Source organism: Pseudorca crassidens, chromosome 3, assembly GCF_039906515.1.
Source record: "Pseudorca crassidens isolate mPseCra1 chromosome 3, mPseCra1.hap1, whole genome shotgun sequence".
NCBI classification, from domain to species: Eukaryota; Metazoa; Chordata; class Mammalia; order Artiodactyla; family Delphinidae; genus Pseudorca; species Pseudorca crassidens.
The window spans coordinates 63,920,521-63,937,050 of record NC_090298.1 but is presented as its reverse complement, the minus strand read 5'-3'; the positions used below and the strand labels follow the sequence as shown (position 1 = coordinate 63,937,050).

At 35.5% G+C, this 16,530-nt stretch overlaps 1 protein-coding gene across 6 annotated transcripts in view; it reads right to left on the bottom strand.

Annotated features, from left to right (window-relative positions):
- The window catches only part of ZFYVE16 (zinc finger FYVE-type containing 16), a 56,636-nt gene that overhangs the window by 29,681 nt on the left and 10,425 nt on the right, over positions 1 to 16,530 (bottom strand). For 5 of the 6 annotated variants that reach the window (XM_067731113.1, XM_067731116.1, XM_067731115.1 and 2 more), the window contains exons 2-6: positions 10,745 to 10,853; positions 7,835 to 10,107; positions 6,385 to 6,481; positions 3,487 to 3,648; positions 1,229 to 1,371 (exon numbers count right to left, since the gene is read on the bottom strand). In XM_067731113.1, coding sequence (XP_067587214.1) covers positions 1,229 to 1,371; positions 3,487 to 3,648; positions 6,385 to 6,481; positions 7,835 to 10,107; positions 10,745 to 10,814 — 2,745 coding nt within the window. In that variant the 5' untranslated portion in view covers positions 10,815 to 10,853. The remainder of the gene's footprint in view (positions 1 to 1,228; positions 1,372 to 3,486; positions 3,649 to 6,384; positions 6,482 to 7,834; positions 10,108 to 10,744; positions 10,854 to 16,530) is intronic. The other variant, XM_067731119.1, reaches the window with a different exon arrangement.

The following is a 16,530-nucleotide window of genomic DNA, read 5'->3' as shown; positions in this document are numbered from 1 at the left end:
CAGGGAGGGGAGTGGTTAGGAAGCAAAATGGTAGACATACTCCACAACAGTAACCACCTAGAATAAACTACACCTCAAGTCTGCTTCAAGTAAGCCCCTTTCTTTTTGGACAGGCCAAACCTAAGTCAATAGAGAATTGTTTATGAACTCAAGTAATACTAGCCTCTATAGAAATTCCATTTTGTTAAAATATTGATTGAGGGTAGGTGCTAGCTAAGAAACATACTTCTGGTAATTAGAGCTACTTGTAAAACCTAGCTCATGAACTCTTACTGACAAACAACATAAGTATATGCTACGTGAACTTGAAGAGAGCAGGATACATATCCATCTTGTCTGATGTATCTTTACCCAAGATAAACCAGGAAACTGGCTCAGAGGAGATGCTCAATACATATTTGTTTAATGAATAAAAAAGCATTCCTACTTCATGTGTTAATACTTGCTTTTATGAGTATTTTGCTACTTTACAATGAGAGTTATTAGTGGGCTGGGATTCTATATTATGTATCTTCTATTTAACACCGAGCACATTTGTATAAACATAAATACTACCATCAGGTACTTTACTGAATATTTGAAAATCATTAAACAAATTAGTCTAAATTAACTTACTAAATCTCAGTTCTATTTCCCCATACCAGTGGTTCTCAAAATCTGGTCCAGGGATCTCTGGGGTCCCCAAGACCCTTTCAGGAAGTCAGTGAGGTCCTAGGATTTTCTTCATATAATTTAACTAAAACATATCACAACAGACTGACTTTAGAAGTAGATGTGAGAATCTATCTTCTATTAAGCCAGACGTTAAAGAAATTCACAAAAATGTAAAACAATGTTATTCCTCGCACTAAACTTTTGTTTCAAAAACTTTTCATTAAAAATATTATTTCTATTAATTTAATGAGTTTATTTTTAATTAATTTTTTAAATGTTTGTCAATTTTATATCAGTAATTATCAATAAACATAACCCACATAACCTATACTTCTTTGGGGTTCTCAATAACTTTTAAGAGCATAAAGGGTCCTTAGATCAAAAAGTTTAAGAATCACTGCCTTAAACTGACGGTAAAAAAAGGTAAAATCTAAAATATATTCATACATCATATGTTTCTCATTTTATGAAGCTCAAAGCATTTTAAAAAAAAAGTACTCTAAAAAATCACACAAGGAATTACTTACAAAATAAAATTTTATTAAATTAACAAGTCATTCTTTAGATTCCTTACCAGTGGCACATCAGGTAAGAGAGGACTAAAGTCTTCAGAACATCTTTTACTTCCAGATGATAATTTTGTTGTATCTGCAACTTCGCCATTGGGCAATATACCATCTGCAAACCATACTCTCTTCTGTTCTTTGGAGCATAATCCTAGAATCAGTTTAAAAAGTAAAGCATTTTAATTTGATAATATTGCAATGATTTAATACTAAATGGGTCAGGAAACATTTTCAAAAGCTTTTTGCTAACCATTGGCAAGCCCTGCATTCTCAGGGTTTCAAGGCCTAGAGAAATGGCCTTTTGCGATTCATCTACCCAGAGTAGAAGTTTTTTTCTAATTCATACAAAGGCAGGGCTGGCCCTAGGAATCCCGTACTCAGAAAAAGAGTGGACAGGAGAGGTTATACCTTAAAGACATTGAAAGCAGATGTAAAGCCTATATTATTAAGGCTAACTTTGTGAGTGTGGAATAAAATTTAGGGACTAAGGCACAGGGAGGGAAAATGGAACAGAACAGAGCATGGTAGACAAGCAAAGGGAAAAAAGTATGAAGAACAAGAGAAAGAAGCATAAAAAGTCTAAAGAAAGAAACAGAATCACTTGTGCATCAGAGGTTGTTTCCTACTTTTAACTTACTTAACAAGAGAAGCATAACATGCTTTGTTCTTATAATGTTGATATTGAAATTTATTAATATTTTCCTTTCAAATTTGGAGGAAATAACTAGATGTCAGCATAAATATTTGTTCTCTTTTATTAAAAAGCATCCACGGAGGAAGGTTATGAAAATTCCTGCCAGATGATTTTAGAACATATAAACATCAAAAGGACCAACATCTACCTTCCATATCATAATACAGATAACACTGAAAAAATTGGAATCATATATGTATAATTTTTGCAACATGGGTGGACATATTAAATAAGGTTATCTTTCTTGTATTTGCAATACTTTATAATTTAATGACTTAAAAAGTCAATATAAGAGAATAAATATTTTTAAAAGCAGATTCATTCATCTTTAGAGGTATAATATATAATCATATATGCTGAAACTCATTATTTAAGTCATAATGAGAAACAGAAAATAGCTATTAAGTGAGAAATAATTGAGATCAAAAATAGTTGACAGAAATACTTGAATTTGTCTCTAACTGACAATTACAGTTATTTTCTAGCATGTTACAGACTAATAGTTTATTTTTAAGAGTGTACACAGGCTTACTGAATAGCACAGGGAACTATCCTCAATATCTTGTAATAACCTATATGGGAAAAGAATCTGAAAAAGAATATATATATATATGTATATGTATAACTGAATCACTGAGCTGTACACCTGAAACTAACACAACATTGTAAATCAACTATACTTCAATTTTAAACATTAAAAAGAAAAATAAAAAGTCTACACAGGCTTTACTCAAGATCCTAAACTACAATAGGCTGTAAAAAAACAGAGAGCCCAAAGATTTTTTAAATCTTTAGAAGTTTGTTAAAAGATTTAAGAAACATTTTTTATTGTGGTAAAATATACATTTAAAAATAGATTTTTAAGGAAAGGGAGACATGCCAGTTATTTACCTATTGTCTCTCAAACCCAAGCCCACCCTTCCACATGGTGCTCTTTGATGCCAGGCTGGAAGTCTGGAAAGTGCAACTCCCAGACCCCCTTGCTAGTTGGTTCTGGTCATGTTCCAGCAATGACAGGCTCTGGTTGGAGACTGGAAGGTGGGAACAGAAGGAAATCTGTTTCTAGTTCCTGCCAGGACTTACGCAGCAGCGGCACCACATGTCCTGTGATCTTCAGTACTCCTTACATCAAGCCTGGGACACTCCTTCTGTTATCTGAACACCAACCCTGTTAGGCTCCTTGATGGTCCCAGCACTTGCCACTTGGTGTTCCTCTAGAAGTCACAGTACCAGTCATGTGACATGGTACCCTAATCCCTGAATACTAGGTCTGAGAACCAAGCATCTCTTGGTGTTCCTGCACGGGGTTCTAGTAATAGTGCCTCTCCCTTTGCATTCTCCCAACCCTAGGGATGGTGGTTGCTTCCTGTACTTACTAATCTCTGAGTCACTTGAGCATGCCCTTTTTGTTCTTCTACCCTTCTAACGTACATGTATAACCAGTTCCCTGTATTAAATTCCTTCTAGTAGCTAGTCTGGTTTCTCTTTTCTCACTAGATCCTGTCAATACTAGAAAACTTCTACTTTGATCATTTATCTTTAATATTAGACACAACATTTTCTTCAAGTTACCTTCAACACTTGGCTGTTTAAGTGCTGAGATTGGTAAAGTTGTAGGTGAAGATATACTGGATGTTTGAGTCTCCTGAAGAGGCTGGATGGTGGCACAGTCATCAGAATGATTAGATTTAAGATTAGAACCAGTTGGACTCATCATCCTTTCAAATGCCTGAGCTATAAAGGGAAAAAAAGCTTGATCTCAGGTGTTTTTGACCTTCAAAGTAAATCATGATAAATATTCTATTTTTCAAATTGTAAGGAGAAAGAAATTAATGGCTAACTAAGAAGTGGCACTTGGCAAAGATAATATCCTTACTTTTAGTTGGCAGTACTCCACTTCAGTATAAGCTACCAATTAGTTATTTCAATATAATTTTGGCATATGTTTGATATCTACTAAAGAAAATCATTGTTATTTAATATGACCATCTGATTTTGCCCTTGTACTCCTATAGTCTATTTCCAATATAGTTCCTAGTGATTCTTCTAAGACATAAATCATATCACATCATTCTTCTGTTTAAAATCTTTTAATGGCTTCCGAAGTAGAATGAAAATTTAAGTAGTTACAATGGCCCACAAGACCCTATATAGTCTGCATTTCTACCTCCTCTGCTTTCCCAGTTAGCTGTCTGACATCATTTCTCACTAAAATCCTATTTGCTCATTAGAATCCAGCCATTGAGCCCTCCTTGTTCTTCAACAAGGGAAGCAAGCACTGTTCTAGCTTCAGGTCTTTGCTCTTACTATTCTTTCTGCCTGGAAAGTTCTTCCACGTGGCTTTATTCTCTCACTTCCTTCAGGTCTCTGCTTACACATCATACTATCATAAACCCTTATTCTGACCACCATTTAAAATTTCTACCTCTTGCCACCAGTCTGTTACTATCTGTCCCTCTTATACTCTTTTATTTTCATTTAGAATATTATCACCATCTGATATTCTCTTTGCTTTCTGTCCACATCTCCTCACATTCATAAGGTCCATGAGATCAAAAGCGCCATAAGAACAGGGAATATATTTTGTTCTCAGCTGGAGCTGCAAAGCACAGAACACTGCCTGAATACTGCTGAATGATTTTTTCATCCAAATAACACGGAACAGCACTGGTACCTCTCCCTTCAGCACTTCTCCAAACTGATCTGCTATAAATGCTGCCACTATTACAGTAACTTTCCTCAAGTGCCAATGAATTAGCACCCTCATGCAATGGCTTCCGCTAACCAAGTAAAATCCAAACACAGTACTTTGAGTTTCAAAGTAATTTCCAACTTCCTCTAAGTTTATGTAATGGCACTCACATGCATGCTTCTTTAAAACTTATACAGTCTCAGCACAACTTCCTCATTATCCACAATCTCTGATGAAACTATCTTTTCTTCTTTGTGGAATTTGTCTTATAACCCTTGAGCCATCTTTCTCCTCTTATTAGTAACATTATTTTAAATGATCATGTCTACTGTTTTCAACCCTAAAGTTGGAGTTAAAATAACTTTTATTTACGTTTTCCTGTGGTGTATAAATTAATGATAAACAGAGCCATAAATGAAATTACATGCTATAAGATATCAAAACAGAATAAATAAAACAGATAACTAAATAAATCCATTCCAAATATTTTCTTTGATAAACCAATGCTTGATCTCACTATCCTACTAAGTCTCTTCAGTGACTAAATCTTCTCCTCTCCTGGATCCTTATGGTCAATATGTTTTAATGTTCACCTAAAAATCTGACCTGTCAACTCAAATAATGTTTCAAATCTTCATGGCTGTTTTATTTTTTAAATGGGGAGAGATAATTATGTGGGAGCTTGCTCTAAGATTTCTTAACTCTAGCAGGTTGCTTGGCTAACGGCACCAGCAGTAGTCTTAAAGGCTACTGAAACAGCATAAGCAAAAAACAAAACAACTACAAGCACTTAAATTCTTCATAAACACTGGTGGCAATATGGAAATACAAGAAGATTTACACTCTATTATCTTCCAGAGCAGAGGTCAACAGCAGGGAGTAAAGCAGCTTACCTCAGGCTAACAGACTCACATCAGAGCTTTTTGAAGAATTGCTGAAAAAATTTATCTTCATTCAAAAGAGAAAAACAAATTATTATCAGGTATTTATTCTCCTGGCTAACAGGAAGCAGCACCTGGGCTAGCGCACAGGCCTGGTCTTAAAAGTCCCAAGTAATATTTGCTGGGAATTAAACTGTCAACAAATCTTTGAAAATGCCAAGAAGTACTCAAAAGAACAAACGTGTATTTGAAGAAAAACACACACACACACACAAAACTGTGAGAAGTCAAGTAAGATTATTGCTGATAACAGTAAGCTAGCTAGGGAGCCAGAGAAACAATGGGAAACACAAACAAAATTCTAAAACTGAGAAGGGAAAAAAATATATAAAAGACAAAAATGTGCAAATAGTGTGACAGTCCTATGAATTTATATAAAAATTATAAATATTATACTTTATCTTTTATTCCCACTTTAGGTTGTAATTTTCTATAAGGTGGGAACTATTATCTTGCCTTATGCTATTAATATGTAAGACTATATACTATTTATTGGTAGATATTCTATAAATGTTTAGATTAAGATGATGAGGATGACAATGATGGTGACAAAAACAAATAGGCAGATGAAATGCAGCATTTAGGGACTTGGTACCTGTTAAAAGTTAATGAACTGCCACTCCAGAAACTGAACGCTTCCTTTCCACACTGGTAGTAATAATTGTGAGAGTAGAACAAAAAGAAGAGAAACCAAGCCTTGGGATGTCCCACCTAAGCCAGATAAGTCAACACTAGGTCCCTGCCTTAAGAAAATAAAGAAGTTTATCTTTGTCACAATCCAGTTGTTTTTAAGATATATTCAATTACTGGAAGAAGATATGTCAGGGTAATACTCACCTTTACTAATAGTCTCATAGCAGACTACACATACTCTTGCTTCCTTTTCTAGATACTGCAATTTACACTTCCTATTACAACAGACACCGCAAAATACCTACAAAGGACAAAATATCAAATTTGATTTTGTTTCAAGCATGTTTATACCAACTGGAGGCAGGGGGAGGAGAGACCCGAACTCTAACCAAAAACCATTTTTCTGATTACATAAACAAGTTTTCTAATCACCATAATCATAGGTAATTATTAAATGATTCTTTTTATTTTTATTATTTTACTTAAATGAGGTTTCTGTAATTTAAAATTGTATCTCTGATGAGAATTCCTTTAAATCAATTATGTTAATTGGAAGGGAATAAAAACTTTCTTAATGAATAAGTTCATAACTTAAAAAGCTTTCTGTGGTCCTTTACAACTTTTTTTTTTTTTTTTTTTAACTTTTTGGCCGCGCTACGCTGCATGCGGGATCTTATTAGTTCCCCGACCAGGGATCGAACCTGTGCCCCCTGCAGTGGGGGCACAAAGTCTTAACCACTGGACCACCAGGGAAGTCCCCCTCCTTTACAACTTTTAAAAGGAGAATGTTATTCAAAGGGGAAACAGACTCACAGATATAGAGAACAAACTAGTGGTTACCATCGGGAGGAGGAAAGTGGGGAAGGGCAAGATAGGGGTAGAGGATTAAAAGGTACAAACTACTAAATATAAAATAAATAAGCTACAAGGATACATTCTACAGCACAGGGAATATAGCCAGTATTTTATAAGAACTACAAATGGAGTATAATCTTTAAAAAGTGTGAACCACTATGTTCGATACCTGAAACTTTCATAATATTGTAAATCAACTATACTCAATTAAAAAAAAAAGAAAAACAAGTAGAATGTTATTTTTCTAAAAGAGAGTAGGGTTGATCTGAGACTAACATATTACTGGAAAATGCTGAAAAAAATGCAATGTTATTTCTAGAGGCAACTCTTGAGTCCGTAGACTATTAAGATAGTCAGAACACAAATGAGGTCACAGCTTCAGCGTTCTGAACCTTGTGCAAGCCAGTCTGCTTTTTTTCTCAGTGTTTATCTCAAGTATCGAGCATAACACTAGCTGCAGAGTAGTCTTGAAATTAAGTATTCAAGGATAAACTGGAAGCTGACTGAATTCCGTGCATCTGACGTGTTCATGTTAGAGACAGAATGAAACGTATTCTTAGATTTCACAAAAATTAGTGTTCCTCATTTCCCAGTATGTAATACCCATGACAATGTGACATTTATTCAAACCTCAAGCAATCTGTAAAATGACAGTGCTTTATACACTTCCACGTAGGTGAAAAACGATGATTTTAAACTAACTGAATCTTGTAATCATCTCTTTATCAGCTTTTTTGTCACATTAAATTTCATTTAAAATGTCCCAAAAGAATAAAAGACAAAGATTTTTATAGCTTACTTTTCCACATGCTCTGCAGTGATGTCGCCGTTTCGTAAAAGTAAATTTGACTTGGCAGTTCATACAATTTGGAGCTTCTGAATCAGGAACCCAAGTAGGTTGTTTCTGGCCCAAAACAAGGCCTTCTTTGCAAGTGTTTGCAGGCAGAGATTCTTCATTTGCAGTTACAAAACTGGATCCACCTTCAAAATTACTTTCTATATCAATGTAATTAGAATTGAAGCTAACCTGAGGATCAGTCACAGAATCTGTAGCACAGGTGGTTGGAACAATGGTATTTGCTATTCTGGGTTCACTTTCAGGCATATTTGGAACATCCAGCTTATTTGGTTCCTTTGAACTCCTTGTTCTTGATGGAACACTAAACAGTTGCTTAGGTCTGGCGCCTCCGACATGAACAGATTGACTGTTACTATCAGAGACTGATAATTCATTTGTAATCTCAGACTTACTGCTAGATAACACTTGTTCAACTGGAATTGCACTTTTTTCCCCTAAAGAAAGGCTACCATTTTCTGTTGTATTCTGTTTATCAACCGTTTCGCAAATCATATTAATACCAGGACTTTCCCCAGTAGCTCCTGCTTCAGCATTGAAATATATATTGTCGACATTTCCATCATCTGGGCCTTTCATATCTATCTGATTCATCTGAGATTTTGAGTCAGTTACATTTTCTTCAAATGGTTTTATGTTACTAGGCTGAAGATACTGTTCAGTTAGAAAGGCATCAAGTTCAGCATCACTAACTGGTGCACCACTTTTCATGCCTTCATCAATATTAAAGTAATCCAAATCTTGTCCACTGATATCATTGCTTGAAAAAGTGAAACCTTCACAACAATCAGGAGATTCTGGGGCATTAGCACCAGAAAGCTCTATTTGAGATTCTGCAGCTGTAGAAGAACTGGTGTTATCAGGGTAATCCAAAGACTCAACCCTAACTACCATCTGGTTAGAATCTGCCTTTCTATCTCCCATCTTTTCAATTAATGGCTGATGAGGTATGTTTTTACATTTTTCCTGTTTCAAAAGATCATTCTCCTTCAAAGGTTCCCCACCTGAAGTCATATTCTTCTGTATTTCTTCATGCACAGTCACTGCATCTTTTATATTATCTTTATATTCATGCTGGGGTAAACAATCACCATGAGCTTTATCTTCAATTAATGATCCACACAAAGACCCAGGTACTGGAAGACAGGACAATGAGGAATATGTATTTTCACTTGAAACATGTAAAGTTGAAGCAGAATCTTGGATTTCACCCTTATTATCTTTAAGACCTAAATTTCTTGAGTCTTCTTTTGCAGATTGTTTTATAAATATAGCAGTCCTATCTTCCTGAAAGGAAAAGTCAGGTAACTTGAAATTTTCATCTCTTAAATTTGAATCATTTAAGCATAAACCTCCATTTTTTGGAAGACTGCAAGACAAAGCACTTGTGCTGCCTCCTTCTTTTAAACATTCTGGGGCAGCTATGACTGGCACATCTACCTCCTCTTTTACCAAACAGCCATCAGCTTTTACTAATTCACATGGCTGGTTCTTGTCCTGTAGGTGGTCTTTGGCATCAAACATTTTGGAACTTTGTTGAGTCAAAGCAGATGGCATGTTGAAATCAACAACTGGTTCTAACTGATTAGAGATCTTTTTATCCTCTAAATTTTCTTTTCCGCTGTAATTACACGAATCTGAAAGTGCCGTATCTACTTTTATACCAAATTCTTTAGTTCCACTGATTTCTCTGTTTTGTAATTCAGAACTGACATCATTCTGTTCCTCTCTGACTGTATTATTACCATGGTCTGTTGAAGAAATACAGAAAGTTTCTGACACTGAAGATAAATCCAATCCAATCAAGGAATCTGCACTAGACTTAAAATCATCTGGCAATAATTTTTTAATATCTTCTTCACTATTAGTTACATGAACTAAGTTACCCATGTCACTTATCAGATCACAGACAGGTTTACTACATCGTCCCATATATAGAGGCTGGATTTCATCTGAAGTGCCACCATCCACAGAAGAAAGGAGATCAAGTCCTGTTACATTTTTTTCATTTTGTATAGAAGTTTGTCCCTCAAGTGTTTTTTCATTCAGGGCAATTTGATTTGTTTCATAGCCTGTTTCTGATGAGGCACAACAATTAATGCATTGTTGATCCTTTGGTAGCAGTGAAGTTAGCTGTGAGGAAGCCAACTCTGAAGAGACTGAATAGTGGTTAGACTCATATGAATTTTGTGCATCTTGGAGATAATCTTGTTCATCTAATTAAAATAGAAATATAATGTTAGTCAGGAGACCCAAATCAAAATTATTACAAAGACGTTATGGTTTCTACGACTTCTAAACTTTTTTTTAGACCAGAAATATATTACTCTCCTGCAAAATAGTAATAACCTCCAAAATTATTTTCACTTGGATTTAAACTACTTGGGGTTTTTACTTTTTAATGTAGATGTCATAATATGATAGAAATTCTACTCAAAATAACTCAGTTGCACTATAAAAACCAGACGAAGGAAGAGCTGAAAAAGAATCTAACTTCTTTGTTCTGCCCTCCAGTTTCCTAGTCTTCATCCTAAGATGAGGAAAATACTATCTTTCATAGTAATGAAATACCAATTAATATAGAACTTTCAGGTTGCTTTCAGCTGGTTCGTATGTTGTTTTTAAAGGTCTTTCTTTTACCTAAACGTGTATCTGGAGAGAAACTTCTACCTTTCTTACTTCTATTTCTGGCTATTGGTTCTATTCAGTATAAGAATACACTAATTCGTTATAATAAGTGAATGTTTTACAGAAGATAACCATGTGACCAAAATTGAAACCAAGTTTTGCTAAGAGTACTAATTACGGACATTTTAAAATTACATTAATGGTAAAAATGAAAAACTGACAAACCTGGATTCTGTTCAAAATCATCGAGGAGTTTATCCAAGTCACTGACTGCTGCTTTAAAATAACTGTCCATCCTACTTGTAGACTTACTCAGAATTTAATTCTTGTGTGCCTAGAAAATATGAAGTATGATAGTTCATTTAATTCTCTGACATCTAAATATTATACCATGTACTGCATGCCAAGAAACAGAGCCAGGGAATAGACACAAATAAAATTTAAGAGTATTGCTTTGAAGAATCTGTAATTTAGTTGGGGAAATTCCTCTATATATACAAAAATGACATGAAAACAAACTCTAACAACATAACATGCATACATAAACTATTTAAAATTTAAAACACTTATCTAAATAACTCATGGGTCAAAGAATGCATAGTTGAAAGCTATAAATAGTTGTAAGTACCACGTATCAAATAATATAAAATATACTACACACAAATAAAAATACTGCATGTAAAAACTTGCGAAATTCAGCAAAAGTGAATACTTAAAGACAGATACCTAGAGACTTAAATGCTTATACTAGAAAAAAAAGAATGAAAACAAATAAGCTAACAGCAGAAATTAAAGAAATAGAAAACAAGCATATGAGAGAGGTACAAGAAAACTAAAAGTTAGTTTTATGAATAAAGTAGAAGAACCTCTGATCTGTGGCAGGAGCTCCATCAAATAAGCCTGAGACACCTTGAAGGAATCTATCAATGACTAATGGGACAATATAAAAAGGACACAGGAGCTAAGTATCACTGGCTTAAATGGGACAAATGAACCTCAAATAAATGAAGACTACAAAGGACTGACCACAAATCAAATGGATTAAAAAAAGACAAACAAACCAAGAGATCATAATGATACTAAAAACAAAACCAAAAACCACCACTCATTAGAGAGTTGCTAGGGCAGTAACCCTTTACTCTGAAAATTGATATACTAAGAGAAAAGAACTATGAATTTATCCTGCCCTTTATTTACAAAATGTACTTTAGGATAAGAAAACAGTTGATGAGGAAGAATTCTTTAGATAAGAATTCCAGTTGATAAATGCAGAAAGATATTAAAATTTTTTAAATCATTTCTTCATAGTCCCTAAAACAATAAATGGACTACGCAATGGCTATCAATGGATGTTAAAACTGTTAGATGAAAGGTTGAGGGGAACTTTATAATGGTGGGATCAGGCCAACACATCTAAATCCAGTGACCAATTTCACCATCAATTAATGTGGAAGACATAGAATCACATACAAAATATTCCTGCCCAAAAAAACAAACAAAAAAACCCACAAAAAACCCAAAAAAACCTGAATCCAAATCTAATCAAGTTTTTAGCACTAACTGCATATTTACAGGAAATTCAAGGATAGAGGGACAAGTTAAATGATATCAAAAGAAAGCAATTGGCTAAATCCAGAAGGGGGAACACTTTTCAGCAATGTTCCTCAAACAGTTGATAGTGAATGACTTTTTTTTTTAAACTTCCAGTCTGTTACAAACTGTTACTTTTGTAAAACACAATAAAACAATACAAATTTTGCAATAATATACAAACAAAAAGATATAGATTATTAAACACATTTGAATGGTGCCCTGAGTAAGGAATAGGAGTGGGAAATGAAGGATAAAAGACAATAAACTACAGAAAGGGCTTTACTAGAGCCACTTATGATGGTCACCATGAACTGAGGACACATGAGGCTCAGAAAAAATGAGAGATACTATAAAGATGGGTTAAAAAAGATTATATAGAGCTTAAGAGAATTGAACAAACAGGAAGACCTATCTGAAGAAATAACCTAAAATGTAGCCCAGAGAGATGAGGAAGAAGAAAATATGAAAAAAGAAGTTAAAAAACATGGATGACAGAATGAGAATGGAGCCCCGTAAGGAGAACAGAGCATGGAACAAGTATGCTTGAAAAGATAATGCCAGGAATTCCAGAACTGATGAAAAACACAACAGATACAGGTGACCCATTACCAAGCAATATAAATACAGTTGACCCTTGAACTACATGGCTGTGAACTGCACAGCTCACTTATCTGCAGATTTTTTTCAATAGTAAATACTGCAATACTCCACAGAGTTAGTTGAATCATGGATATGGAGGAACCAAGGATACGGAGGGCTGACTATAGGTTATATGTGAATTTTTGACTTGCAGAGAATCGGCACCCCAACCCTCACATGGTTCAATGGTCGACTGTAAAGAGAAGTCCACAGTTAGATACTCTACAGTGAAACTTTTGAACTCCATGATAGAATAGCCAGAGAGAAAATGTCATCTTCAAAGAAACAATAATTACGCAAGCACAAGGTAAACTTCGGAACAATTCTCATTAACAATGGTATGCCATCCTATTCATTAAAGCATATTATTCTTTTATTTCCATTTTTAAATTTTATTTATACCATACATACACAAAAGTACATGAAAGCACACACAGGCACCAAAACAAATAAAAGGAACTTGCAGGAAGAGACAATATAGGAAGAAGAAAACTTCAAAGAAACTAATATTCTCAGGAAAAAAAAACCAATGCGACTATGAAACAGCAACAGGAAGCCATACATAAAGAATATGTGAAGAAAAAAGATCATGAAAATTGACAACACAAATCTTAAAATTCAAGTGAGGCTTACAGAATGTAGTAAAAGCAGTGCTTAAAGGGGCACTTATAGCATTAAGTGCATATATTAAAAAAGAAAGATCTAAGAATCCATAATCTAAGCTTCTACCTTGGGAAATTAGAAAAAGAACAACTTAAGCCCAAAGTAGGTAGAAGGAAAGGTAACAAAGATCAGAGCAGAAATCAATGAAATTAAAAACAGGAAAATAGAGAAATGGAGAAAAACCACTGAAACCAAAAACTCTTTCTTTGAAAAAAGTAAAATTGATAAACTAGGCTAATTAAAAAAAAAGAGAGATACAAATAACCAATATCAGAAGTGAAAGAGGGGTCATAAGTATTGATACCATGGACACTTAAAGGAAAATAAAGCAATATTATGAACAATTCTATGCCCCCAAACTTGATCATTTTGATGAAATGGACTAATTCCTTGAAAAACACAAACTACCAAAATCCACACAAGGAAAAACAGACAACCTGAACAGTCCTATATATATTAACAAAACTGAATCAATAATGAATAACCCTCCACAAAAAAAGTCATCAGGTCTAGATAGCTTCACTGGTGAATTTTACCAAATATTTAATGAAGAAATGATCCAAATCTTCCACAGTCTCCTCCAGAAAAAAAGAAGCACAGGGAACACTTCCTAACTCATTCTATAAGACCAGCATTACTCTAATACCAAAATCAGATAAACACATTACAAGAAAGAAAAACTACAGACCAATGTAACTTATGAACACAGAAGTAAAAACCCTCAACAAAATATTAGCAAGTCGAATCCAGTGATGTATAAACAAAATTATACACAACAACCAAGTGGGATTTATTCAGGTATGCAAGGCGGGTTCAACATTTGAAGATTAATCAATGTAATATACCACATCAACAGACTAAAGAAAAATTATCATATAATCATATGAACTGATGCAAAAGAAAAAGCATTTGACAAGACCCAATACTTACTCATGATAAAAGCTCTCAGCAAATTGAGTAGAGGAGAACTTCTTCAGTTTGATGAAGAATATCCACAAAATACCTACAGCTACCATTACACAATATATTTAGTGATGAGAAACTAGATGCCCTACCCCCGAAGACTGGGATCAAGGAAAGGATGTCTTCTCTCACCACTCCTATTGCACACAGTACAGAAACCCTCACTAGTGTAATAAGAAAAGGAAATAAAAGGTACACTGTTTGGAAAGGAAGAAATAAAAATGTCTTTATTTGTGATGACATGATTTTCAATGTAGAAAATCTCCCCAAACTGACCCCCCAATATGGAAAAGTGAGTGTAATAGCAAGGATGCAGGATACAAGGTTAGTATACAAAAGTCAAATGCTTCCTATATGAGCAAGGAACAGCTGGAATTTGAAATTTTAAAAAACAGCTTTTACAATATACCTCAAAAATTAAATGCCTAGATATAAGTATAAAATATATACAGGACCTATATGTGGAAAACTACAAAATGCTGACAAAAAATCAAAGAAGATCTAAATAAATGGAGATATAGTCCATGTTCATGGACAAGGAGACAATACTGTTAAGATGTTAGTTCTTCCAACCTGATCTGTAGCTTCAGTGCAATCCCAATCAAAATCCCAGAAAACTATTTTGTAGAACTCAGGAAACTGATTCTAAAGTGTATATGGAAAGGCAAAGGACCTATAACAGTCAACACAATACAGGATACCTTGAAGATATTGTAGATTTGGTTCCAGACCAGTGAATATCACAATAAAGTGAGTTGCACAAATTTCTTGGTTTCCCAGTGCACATAAAAGTTATATGGCATTTGTCCAAATGATTTAAAGATTTACACTATACTGTAGTTTATTATGTGCAATACTATTATGTATAAGAAAACGAATGTACACACCTCAATTAAAAAATTCTTTATGCTAAAAATGCTAATCATCATCTAGGCCCTCAGCAAGTTATAGTAGTAACATCAAAGATCAATGATCCCAGATCACCATAACAAATATAATAATAATGAAAAGTATGAAATACTGCAAGAATTACACCTTACATAAGAATGTATTTTAAATGGATAATAGAGGGGGAGTGGCTAAGACAGAGGAATAGGAAGACCTTGAGCTCACCTCCTCCCGTGGGCACACCAAAATTACTACTTAAAGAGCAACTATTGATGAGAACTAGCAGAAATGATCTTCTACAACTTAATATAAAGAAGGAACCCCAACAAGATGGGTAGGAGAGGTGGAAACATGGTACAGTCAAGACACATACCCTTGGGTGGGTGATCCATAAGCAGCAGGATAATTACAACTGCAGAGGTTCTCCCCAAGGAACAAGGGGCCTGAGCTCCATGTCAGGTTCCCCAGCCTGGGGGTCCTACACCGGGAGAATGAGCCTCCTAAAACATTAGGCTTTGGGCTTACATTCAGGATAGACAGAGGGCTGGGGGAAATAGAGCCTTCACTCTTAAAAGTGTGCACACCAAATCACACATGCTCTGAGATCAAGGGCAGAAGCAGTAATTTGAAAGGAGATTTGGTCAGACCCACTTGCTGATCTTAGAGAGACTCCTGGAGCGGCAGGAGGCAACTGGAACTTACCCTGGGGACATAGATGCTGGCAGCAGTCATTTTGGGGAGCTCATTCTACCATAAGGACACTGGTGACGAGAAGCGCCATTTTGGAATCCTCCCTCTGGCTTATCAGCCATGGGATCTGGACCTAACCAACAGCAGGCCAGCATCAGCTCCAGGACATCCCAGACCTCACAGCCAACCATGTCAGGAACCAGCCCTGCCCGCCAACAGGCCAACACCAGCCTCAGGACCGAGCTCCACCCACTAATGGCCAGCACTAGTCCTGGCCCAAGCACCTCATGACCCAGCCCTGCCCACCAGCAATCTAGCATCAGGACTGGGACACCACAGGCCATGCAGCCAGCCACGTCAGGACCTGGCCCTGCTCAGGGCATGGCAACCAAACCAGACAAGGGGTCAGCCACACCCACCAGGAGGCCCACAGCAGTCACCCCAACAAAACAGAAGGGCCCATGCAGTCCACCTAGAGGGCACTCCCTAGAGCAGATAGGCCTGGGGATGAGAGGGGAGTATGCTGCTGGGCATCATAGGACGTCTTCTACATAAGGTCATTTCTCCAAGATCAG